The sequence below is a fragment of the Piliocolobus tephrosceles genome, chromosome 13, assembly GCF_002776525.5.
Source record: "Piliocolobus tephrosceles isolate RC106 chromosome 13, ASM277652v3, whole genome shotgun sequence".
NCBI lineage: Eukaryota > Metazoa > Chordata > Mammalia > Primates > Cercopithecidae > Piliocolobus > Piliocolobus tephrosceles.
Window position 1 is genome coordinate 84815034 of NC_045446.1, and position 11681 is coordinate 84826714.

At 36.8% G+C, this 11681-nt stretch overlaps 1 protein-coding gene across 3 annotated transcripts; it reads right to left on the reverse strand.

The window, feature by feature from the left end:
- Nucleotides 1-1243: 1243 nt before the first annotated feature.
- Nucleotides 1244-11663, reverse strand: CWC15 (CWC15 spliceosome associated protein homolog). Of its 3 annotated transcripts, none has more exons than XM_023225660.2 (7): nt 11541-11663; nt 10058-10196; nt 9371-9483; nt 8970-9058; nt 7988-8095; nt 4282-4400; nt 1244-1634 (listed from the first exon to the last, which is right to left on the reverse strand). In XM_023225660.2, exons 2-7 carry the CDS (start codon nt 10186-10188, stop codon nt 1505-1507), a joined length of 690 nt encoding a protein of 229 aa, XP_023081428.1. In that variant the 5' UTR covers nt 10189-10196; nt 11541-11663; the 3' UTR covers nt 1244-1504. The 3 variants fall into 3 exon arrangements, with proteins under 3 accessions (XP_023081428.1, XP_023081427.1, XP_023081429.1); XM_023225659.2 differs by having other exon boundaries at nt 11501-11646; XM_023225661.2 differs by having other exon boundaries at nt 11522-11632.
- Between the last annotated feature and the right edge of the window lie 18 nt (nt 11664-11681).

The following is an 11681-nucleotide window of genomic DNA, read 5'->3' on the forward strand; positions in this document are numbered from 1 at the left end:
AAATTCATTTTCTTTTAAAAATTTTTATTATTTTTGAGATGTAGTTTCACACTTGTCACCCAGGCTGGAGTGCAATGGCACGATCTCGGGTCACTGCAACCTCCGCCTCCTGGGTTCAAGCAATTCTCCTGCCGTAGCCTCCTGAGTAGCTGGGATTACAGGTGCCCACCACCATGCCTGGCTAATTTTTGTATTTTTAGTAGAGACAGGGTTTCATCATATGTAAATTCACTTTCTAAGTTGTAAAGTTGGAGATAAAAAGGTTTTAATATTAAAAGCTTCTTAAAAACACTAGCTGAAGTATCCAAGTTTGTTTAGGAGCTCAGTTTGAAAAAATGTAGAACATAAATGTGGAATCCAGACCTGGCCTCCATTTCCAGCTCTACTCTGGACTCAGGACAGATATAACCAATGTCCAAGCTTCCACTGGGAAAAGGGAACTTTCCATTTAATTAGGAAATAAGGTATTGAAAGACTTAAATGGAAACATATTATTTTGCTTTAAAATTTCTATCTTTATCTTTAGGAACCTCAGTATTTTTCATGGCTGAGGAAGCCCATGAATGGCTCTCTATCTATAAAAGGCTCAATTTCTAGTCTCAAATTTTCTATCAAAAGTGGCCTTCTGAAATCACAGCCTAGGTTCACAAAAACTTCATTTTCCAGAATTACTGCTTTTAGTATAGCCTAGCTCTTCCTCTCACTTCCCATAGATATATCCTCCAAGATAACAAAACATTATTTCCAAAGGTTTTATTTTATATATTGTTTGAAGCTTTGTCAGGCTTTGCACTAAGTGCATGTCAGTGTGCATATTCAATCTCTTTCAAAAGAAACATGGCGGTTGAGTATCCAGGAGAACACAAGTGAGTACCGTATACTTTAAAAGAATGCTTATAGAGCTCTCCTCTTGGGCCAGGAGAAAAAAACAAGTGCCTGCAGAAGTGAGCAATACCCAGTACTCTCCCAGACACACGCTTAGGGTGCTTACTGTCGATGACACTCCTCCACACCAACATGTGGTCCAAAATGGAATCCCTCTCATCTTTCATTATACTCTTTTAAAAAGTGTAGAAAAAATATTACGAATTAACTCATCTTAAATAAATGTGAGAGAAACGGGGAAAAGGGCAAGTTAATGCACAACCACAATACACAATGGTAATTTTTCTTTTCAGAAGAAATTATGGAACGTATTACTAGCAATATAAATTCCAACAAAAAGTTGGGCACCCAGATTTGGTTATTTAGATTAAAAATATTTATTACAGGCAGGTTTGCTTTTCCCAAGAAAACATATCACTGGAAACATTCGGAGAATGCAAACTGGGTTAAACCTATTCCCAAGTCCATTATCAAGTAAGGTGTCACTAAAGAAAAAGATAGGAGTTTAAAATTGGGGAAGCCCACACACAATTTAGACAGGGAAAAGAAAAAACTCATAAAAATAAGTCAGAATGATGCTTTACATTTTACAGTCTTTAATTAAGCACATAAAACTGTACTACTTAATATATTTCTCCATGAACTTTTTGTGAAATTCAGATCGCAGTGTGTCATTTACGAATCTTTTGTCTTTCTTCTGGTCATCTACACCTTTTGCACAGTTCTTGAAGACAACATCATCATCCCACCTGAGAAGGAAAAGCAAACAAAACGTCTTAAAATGTTTGTATCAGGTGACAAGAATACTACGTGCTCTGCAAGGCTTAGTCAGTTACACAGAAAGACGCTCAACATGTGTATCATTTGATGCAGCAATTACACTCAAAAGAATAATGTCATCCTTAATACATAATCTTGCTTTCTTACGGCAAGAATGGCAATTCCTACTTAGAACATGTAAAACATTCTTACTATTTCTCCAGTAAAAGAAACTTTTGAGTTAAAAAATAGAAATACATAGATTTTAATTGCATAAATATTTAATGCTTTTAGGTCTAATACAAAGAGGCAGCACCTAGGACTACCCTAATATTAGTATAGGCATTTGTAAATGATAGTAGCCAATCAATTTAATGTAGTTTAGATTATGTGGTTTTGAGGATTGTAGATATTCCTCTTTTATCAGTTAATGTTTAGTAATCATCTACTCTAATATTTGCATTATAGGCCAACAAAAGGAGAAGCAATCATTGGGGTACAATAATTAAGGCTCAGATAGGGCGCACATGTACGTTAACCACGGAGGAGTACCAGCCGAAGAGCTCAGGGTACAACTCTGGTTGGATTCCATAAGGTATAAGCGTGATAAAAAAATATCGATAAGTAAGTTATAAAATACATGTGTTATAGAAAATAAAGAGCATGATTTCAGAATATCATCTAGCATATAAAATAGCTGCCCATATACATAATATAGATACCCTCACAAATATACATAAAACACAAACCCATATCATGTGTGTGTGTATGTGTGCATGCGCTTACATGTCAGGAGAAACTGCACATGGGAACAAATGTGGGAAACTGCACAACGAGCAACAAACGTGGGCACCTTTGGAAAATAGTGCAGTAAAGTCATCACTGATGCAGTATACAGAGAAGCATAAGAAAGCTGAGCAGATCAATATGACTGGGATATAAGACATGTTTCTATCTCTAATTCCATTTGCATTCAAAAAAAAGCAAAAAAAAAACAAACTATATAGCTTTATTTTTATATATAATCAGTACAGTTTTTTCTGTATTCAGTCTTTCCTCGACTCCAAACAGGCTTTTTGTCCCTCCTTCCCAACACCAAAATGCTCTTTCCTGACATTAGTATTTGTCCTCGATGATCACTCCTCTCCTCCTGAAACACTTTGTTTCACTTCTTTCAGTTCTCCTCCCTTCCCAACTGGCTGCTCCTTGTCAGCCTAGACTTTTCCATTCAAAATTCATTCAATCAATATTTATCAGGCACCTGTATAATGTTTAGAGGTTGGGTAGATGATTAGAACAGGTATTGGTAACTAATCATCTACCTAACCTCTAAACATTATACTAAGCTCAGTTCTGGCTTCTCCTCTCTAGCTATACCCTTCCCTAGGTGATTTCATCCTGTGTTATGGCTTTAAAAAGTTTATTTGAGCTGATAACTTCCAAATCTACTATCTCCAGCTTGGACTAATTCCAGAACTGTATCAGCGGTACTGCATTACTCCAGAGGGGAAAGCGGTCAGTAGTACTGCATCACTCCAGAGGGGAGGGCAGGTAGCAGTACTGCATCACTCTAGATGGCAAATAATAGCAGTAGAGGTGGTGAAAAATAACGAATATGGTTTAAAAGTTAAGCACTGTGTTTCCTTGATGAATGCATATAAAATAACAACCATTCTTCCTCCCTCAACATTTCCTATAAGCTTTTCTGTTTTATTTTACATATCACCATCCGAAGGATTTACAGTATTTACAATTTATACTTCCTCCCTTTTCAGCCCTCCTTTTTACCCCTCCAAACACACACACTGTACAGAAAGAATTTAAAAAGCAGGCCTGGGACCACAATCCTTAGAAATGCCTGCTTCCAAGGTTGGCCCCTGGCTGGCATTTGAAAATTTGGATTTAAGAAATCTTCTCACCGTCACTGTGCCTACAATTTACAAATAATGTGGTTTATGCTGAACGCCTACTATCCTTTTACGAGTCTGGATTTTGCTATGTGCTAAGCAAAAGCTGCACATATGACTAGCCACCCCCAGTAAAAACCCTGGGCATGGGATCTTTAATGGGCTTCCCTGGGCAGAAGCATTGCACATGTTGCTGCACTGAGGGAAACAATGTGCTGTGTGACCGCTCATGGAAGGTATAGAGCATAGTGAAACCTGCATATGGATTCCTCCATTCTCCGTGTCTGTCTTTTCCCTTTATAATCTAGCTGTGTCTTTATTACCTTAGCCAAGCATGTAACTATATGCCAAGTCCCCTGAGTTCTTTTAGTGAGTGTCTGAATGTGAGAGGCCATCTTGAGGACCCTTGATATGCACACCTAAAATGTTAAGGGCCTCAGTTTATTACTCTGTCCCTAGTGCTTACATAATTATCTAGTACACAGCTGGTTATTGCAACTTATCTACTGAAAATAAGTTAATTTTCTTTCATTTAGCTTCTTCCATTATTCCTAATTGAACAGAGAAGAGTATCAGTGAACGGACAGTGGACTTTTAGAAGCTTCATATAATGCACCTTGCTATCCAACTTATAATCTGCATGCCTGTGCATATAGACACACATACACACACACACACACACACACACACACACACAGAGACACTTCATTACTCCGTTACTGTATAGTACCTTCTTTTAACTTTGAAGTTGGCCTGAGGCTGGGATGGGCCAGTAAGATTAAGGAGAGGGTTTCCGCTCAGAATGTTTTCCATACGAATCCTCTCTTCTTCAGCTTTTTGTTCTTGTTCCTGTCAATGATAAAGGAAGATTAATATTTACTTATTTTAACTCTGGGTTCAATTTTTTTTATATTAGCTCACTGAAAAAAAAAAAGATGATTAGGATTTTACGGCAAGAAAAGCAGCAAGGCAGGTTTTTTTTTTTTTTTTTTTTTTTTGGTTTTTGAGGCATACTAGAAAAGTCTCCCTCATCAAAATAAAATAAGTTGGTATTTTTATTATAAATATTTCATGGTTGATATCACAGTCTCTTCCAACTGTGAAATGTTAGAGATTCATATTTAAATCTATTTTCTTTCTTGAAGTACATGTAAAATTAATAGCTTTAAATTTTAAGCGTATATCAATAAGCATATTCTAATAATTTAAGAACATATTAAATATCAAAAAGACACATTTAGCAAAACTATTACCTCAATTTTAAAGGGTCATACATAACTGTGATTAAATTTAATCTTATTTTGAATTACTAACAATGTAAACTTGCATCTCTAGGTTTGGTGACAAGTTATTAATGAAGAAAACTCCTAAAATAGGACAAACTACCACGTACAAAATTATATCCAGTTAACATGAATTTCTACTAATTTACCTGAGGTTGATCTATTTTGTTTTTATTGACTTATTATTGAGTTTCTTTTCTTTTTCTTTTTTTTTGAGACGGAGTCTCGCTCTGTTGCCTAGGCTGGAGTGCAGTGGCGTGATCTCGGCTTACTGCAACCTACACCTCCCAGGTTCACATGATTCTCCCGCCTCAGCCTCCAGCATGTGCCACCATGCCCGGCTAATTTTTGTATTTTTAGTAGAGATGTCATTTCACCATGTTGACCAGGCTGGTCTCAAACTCCTGACCTCATGATCCGTTCACCTCAGCCTCCCAAAGTGCTGAGATTACAGGCGTGAGCCACCGTGCCCGGCCTCAGTTTCTATTTTTATACCTCTCATCCTTTATCAGTTACAACACTGTCTTTCTTCACTTTTATTTTAGCATCAAATTCTTCAAAGTCAAATCACCCTGAGTTTCCTTCTCAGAATTTGGAATATAAAATATCTAAAATCCTTAGCTATCACTTCTAGATCTACCTGTTAACATGTTATCTTAAGCTAAATATAAGTCCCATTTTGCTGTGTTTTGGGGATGACAGAAATTGATGACTTAATAGATCAAAGAAAGAGATGGTGTGGAAATCATTTAAAAAAAGTTATTATTTTAATAACCTAATTTTTCATACAGATTACTGATACTTCATTTCAATATTCAAATGTAAGCAATGAATTTCATTTTTATGGAGAAAAATAAAAATGAAAATATGAGGTAAGAAGATCTAATTTGTAAGGAAATAGGAAAATTCCTTTACATCGCTGGTCAGAACTTAAATAAAATCAGGAACTATCCATCACAGATTAAGTACAAGTAGCTCTCTAGAAGCTATATATTTATTTGTAACAAATTATACTGATGCTTAAAGGGAAAATATGTTTCTCTGAAATACTAGAAAAATAGGAGCTTAGGTATACGATACATCCAAATTTATAATATAATGTGTATGACATATAAAGGTCACGGACATTTTATGTTTGGAATATTATTTCCTTTGGAGTTACTGAATGATTGTCACACACAGCACTGGGAAAAAAGGCATAAACTCTTTGAACATTCAAACAGTAGGCATACTATGTTTCATAATATAAGCTAGTTGTCAGATGGCATGTAGGTCAAATCCTAACTACCTGTTTTTGTAGGTCTTTTATTGGAACATTGCCACACTCATTCATTTATGTACTCTGTGGATGTTTTTATGCTACAACAGTGGAGGTGAGTAGGTGCGATAGAGGCTCTATGACCAGCCAGCCTAGAATATGGTTTACTACCTGGTCCTTTACAGAAAGTGTGCTGATCCCTGACAAGAGTTAAATGGTTTGAAAATCTTAAATTTGGGGAGTGGCAAAAACCAGCCAATAGAAAGGGAAACGGAGGCAAAAGAAACAAAACTATCATTCAACTCCAAGAAATATCAACACGTTTTATTAGATGAAACTCACAAAACTGCAAGGCCTTCTGTCTAAAATGCTTATCCTCCCTCAAGGTCAACCAAAAGCATTTAAATTGCTCATCTCTTTATGTGTCCAGAACTATCAGGCAAGCTAAAAGAATTTGGAACAATTGCCCTCTAGTGGTATGCAAGTGGGATTGGGAATGTTTTTATAATTCTTTGACTTAAAAACTACATGTAAAAACTGTAAGTTATTATAGGAATTATGCTCTCTTATAATACAAAACTTTGATGAGAATTGTATTTTAAAATGCCTTCCTTCTTCTAATCTGAATTCTAAGTCTTCAAAGTCTATCCCAAATTCTACCTCTTTTCTGAATTCTTCCCTGGCCCTCCTGATTCACATGAATTCACTTCCCTAGATTCCTGGTATTGACCTTGTAGTATCTTTTCTTACTTTCTTTTTTAAAAACAGAACAATTCCTGCATCAAATAAAATTTTACATAGAAATCTACAAAAAAGCTGTGCTGCTCTGGTTGAAAACACCCCTACCTGAATGTCTCATAATGTGTCAAATTTAATATGTTCAAAACAGAACTCATCAACTACCTCTTCTCTCTGCATAAATATGGCAATTCTTTTGCATTCCCTGTATTGATGTATGGCACCAACATTTACCTACAAAGTGAGGGTCCTCTCTGCTGCCACAATCAATCAGTCACTTTATTTGTCAACTCTACCTCCTTTGTTTTTTATTTTTTCCTGCTCCCCTTCCCACTTTGACCTCCTTGATAATCATTTCTATCAGCATCTAATTACTTATCTTAATTCCAACTCCTATCATACAAGCTAAGAGTCCCTTAATTGGTAAGATTACTGAAACAGCCTCCTAACTCAGTTTTTTTCCAATCCGTCCTCCATATTTTTGCCAATCTCTCTAAAATGCATATCCAGTTTTATCAATCTCCTGCTTAAATCAAACAGCTCCTCATGTCCTTTAGAAAAAATCTAGACTCCTTCAGCATTGTTTTGCAAATCTCTAATGCTCTGACTTGCACTTGCCTCCTCAGTTTCACCTCTTATTATCACTCTGGGTAATGCATTCAGAGTTTTAACTATCTTTGAGTTTTATATTTTTTTCTCATATTGTGTAAACGGAGAGACTGTGGGGGCTCAGAGAAATTAGGTAGCTTGACCTTGGTTATATAATTTATATATCTACTGACTAATTGCCTTAATAGTACCTAGGCAGGAGACAGAGATAATCTTTGTAGACCATGACTATATCTTGATCATCTTTGATCCTCCTGTCAATTAACAGATATTGACTAAATGTTGAACAAATGAATAAACAAGTGAATGACTAGCAAAGCTGGTGAATATTACTCCATGTATCTGAACTATTTGGAAAGAATTTCTTACATAACCAGGATACCTAGGATGTCACAAAAATAATAAGATTTATAGATCTACAAGTGCTATAATATTTAGACATGGTAAGGGAGATTTCTAATATAAGAAGATATTACTTATATTCAAAAAAATTTCTACTTTAGTACATGTGAGAATAGAGATGTAAATATTTAACACTTTGGTTTTACCTTCCTGGCCTGCTCTTCAGCTCTTTCCTTTTTAATTTTTTCCAGTTCTGCAAGAAGAGCTGCAGTATCATCATCATCACTTTCTTCTTCAAAATCTTCATCTTCTTCCTAAAAGAACAGTGAGAGCCCAGAAGATTGGAGGCAAAATATACATTACCAAAACACAGTACATATATACAACGTATCACCCTAAGAAAGTCAAAACAATTTTATGTAGCTCAAAACAACTTTAAGCTAGCAAGTAAAGATAATCAAAAGTGCAAAAAACTGTGCTAAATTCTCAGAAGAAAATAATTTCAAATGAATAATCATTAAATTTCATTTGAAATTAGGTTTCTTGTTTTAACTATTATGAGTAACTCCATCATTTAACTCTAGAATTAACTGCTAATATGTATACATAGTTAGATATTACTCATTGGATGCCACTCAGGTTTTTCACTGTCCTGTATGTAGAAAACTGCAAACTGATTATAGGCTCTAGGGTCCCAAAGAATTTTAACATTAACTGATGTGCTAATCCTTAAAAATCTTCTGCTTAGATTACTTCCCTCACTAAGCAGAGAGGGAACCATTAAGTGTACTTCACTTATAGAAGGGGGCATATCTAATGTGCAAAGGCCTCCAGGTACAACTCTAGAGGGCACTGTTTATAGGAAACCCAGTGTAAAGAGTGCCCTGTAGAGGTATGTAACACATCATAGTGCAGTAGTTTAGTACAGGACATTATTTTGCGGGAAAGCATGTCCTTTAATAGATTCCTTCCATATTTGGTTCTCTAGAGACCAAGCTTGTTCTTAAGTCCCACAAAATAATACTTTTTGTTTTAAAATCAACTATGAAGTTTAGCACTGAGGTCAGGGTTATATTTGCATAATAGCAAGCAAATATATGTCACTTCTTAAAGCCAAAGGCGTAACAAGTATTTTAGAAAAACACGGTAAATCAATTATTAGAGATGAAAGGAGAAAACAAAACATACATCTGTTAGAGGGTCATCTGCATCAAGGTTGGCAGCAGGAATCTGGTCTAACCGTGGCTTTTTTGACACTGAAGAGGAGGTTGTATGTTCTGGTGGGAAACAAAAATCACTTAACTTAGTAAAACAAATACTGCATTTCTTAAAATGTTTTAGGGACCTGTGGGCACGGGGAGCCCACATTGAAAGCATTATCCACAGTGAAATCACATCCATAGTGCCTGGGCAAATAAGCCTTTGGTAAATATTTGTTATTGTTATCTCTTTAATGACTTAAGGAAGTATTACAGCTCACATCAATCTGTAAAAGCAAACAAATGGTTAATATTTTCCAGTTGCTACATAAAAGAAAAACTATCAACAACATAATTTTAGAGATAAATGTCTTAAGTTAGTTTTGGTACCTCGGGTTGGACGATCTCTATTTTTCTCTCTTGCAGCAGCTCTCTCTCTTTCTTCCAACTCTCTCCTGAAGTCACGGTTACGAACCTCTTCAGGGGCATCCTGAGTAGTTTGTCTAAAGTAGAAACAAACCAGGGCAAAAATGTTACTTAAACACACACACACACACACACACACACACGACTGTGGTGATGGAAGACAATTCAGGAATGAGACTTTGTCCTTCAAGCATAAAAAAGGGAAGTAGATAAGATCATAATCTAATCTGAAGGTTACTAACAGCCACTCTTGTGATGTTCCCAATATTTCAAGAAGTCCAAATTCAATCATGCATTTTCCTATAATAAGGCTTTACAGTGATTAAAATGTCTTTAATTTTTATTGGTATTATCAACTCAGAACTTAACAGTAATACTTTTAATATATTGACTGGTGCTGATAGTGCATAATCTCTCTGAGGCATTATTATTTCTGTTATTTATTATATCTACATATGAAAATTTCTGGTTAGTAGGAATTTTGCATTTTAAAATCACAGGGCAGAATTTTAGTGTTAAACATCCTATTGCATTCTAATCCTATGATAATAGATGAGTGACGTAACTTGAACATACTACTATATCATGACCATGCCATTTAACAGATTTGGTCTTGTTTTGTGAACAAGAAAAAAAAGAAAGTCTCACTACCTGTATTTTATCTTTGTGTGAGAGGGTAGGTCTCTGCTTGAATACTGCTTTGAAAGTTGGCTCAAATCACCTTCTCCTTTTCCCCTTCCACCTCTTGCAGGTTCAAAGGTTGGCCTGGCTGCTGTTGTCATCTTTTATGCTTTGAAGAAAAATATAATCAAGTTATTTCCAACAATACAAACACTCATTTTACAGAGTATTAACATCCATACTAGTGAAATAAATTCTAAAACTCATTCCCCTAAACCTGCTTAATCTTCTTAAACAAAAGTTTTCAGGAAAACAAATTATGAGGCTTAGGCCGTACAAGGAATATGGCTTCTTAGGCTTGTCTTAGTACAAAAAATTCTGTCATGAAGATCTGAGTTTGCATCCCTATTCTCCTTCTGACTATATGGGCTTGAGCAAGTCACCTGGCTTAACTTTCTGTCATCTGTGGAATGGAGATATTCCTCATAGGATTACTATAAGAATTATGACACTTGACATGTCAAAAGCCTTGAAAAATACAGTACTACCATGACTAAGTTTAAAAAATTTCCAACTCAACCTCACTCTACCAGACTCTCTAAGGTTTGCATTTTATGTAAACTTCACACAATAGCAAATAGGCTAGTAGAAACAAAAGCTAAAAACAAACAAAAAATATCACTGACAAAGTTACTAAGTGTCTGAGAAAAAAGTTACCAAGGAAAGTGTGTTAAACTTCAATGACAGTTACATAGAAAAAAATTCTTAACCTTTTGTTGAGCCAATTTTCTCCTACAACAGGCATCACATTATAAATCAGATCGTTTGTGGGTTATAATTTAAGGACTCTTCAAAAAAAAAAAAAAAAAAGAAAAAGAAAAAGAAAAACAGGAACCTCAGCCCCAGAGGATTCTGATGCCAAAAATCAGGACCCATTCCTTAAGTTACTTTCTGCTTGGCGCAGTCACAAGAATACTGTCTAGCAGATGCAGTCACTAAAACCCTGTTAATGTCGGAAAAGCAAGTGTCTGGGGAGGGTTGGCGAACTGGGAGGATTTTTTGGGGGGGGGGGTGCTTCCTGCTCCTAATTTTCAAAAAGAGTAAGAGACATGTATACAAAGAAGAAACGGGGTTATCTGGAGCTGGGGATCCGCCCCTTCCCACACACCAAGGGAATTATCACTCCGGCCTCTCGTGAGCTAGTCTTTGGCTATAATCAGAAACTCGTTGCCCCTTAACCCGTGCCCAGGGCTGCAAGGGTGCGAGGGGTAGTGAAGGGAGGACCTGGGGTTCGCTTTACGCGGTAGGCGATCTGCTTTTATGCTGCGATCTCCTCTGCGGGCCCGAGAGCTCCGGACGCGCCTGACAGGCACTCGGTTTCGCCCCTAGCCCGCTGCTCCAGGTCCTCCACCGCCCGCACTCCGCACTCTGCACTCTGCCGCCAACTCCGACCCCAACTGCCCTTTCCCGTACCACCGGGATGAGGAAGATAACCTATCCTCCTGCCGCTCACACTGGCCGAGGTCCGATGCAGCAATCTCCGAAGATCATACAAACGCCATTACGACTCCGGGCTCCCAGAAACCTCTGCGCCCAGGGCTAGCGCCTACGACCCGGAAGCAAAATCCAAGCGCTTCGGAGGCGGAAGCAACGA

Excerpts from the sequence above, each read along its gene's own strand:
- CWC15 (XM_023225660.2), bottom strand. The coding sequence starts at position 10,188 with ATGACAACAGCAGCCAGGCCAACCTTTGAACCTGCAAGAGGTGGAAGG. Across the intron at positions 4,401-7,987 it reads CTGAAGAGCAGGCCAGGAAG|GAACAAGAACAAAAAGCTGA; the intron begins GTAAAACCAAAG and ends TATCATTGACAG. Across the intron at positions 1,635-4,281 it reads AACTTCAAAGTTAAAAGAAG|GTGGGATGATGATGTTGTCT; the intron begins GTACTATACAGT and ends TTTCCTTCTCAG.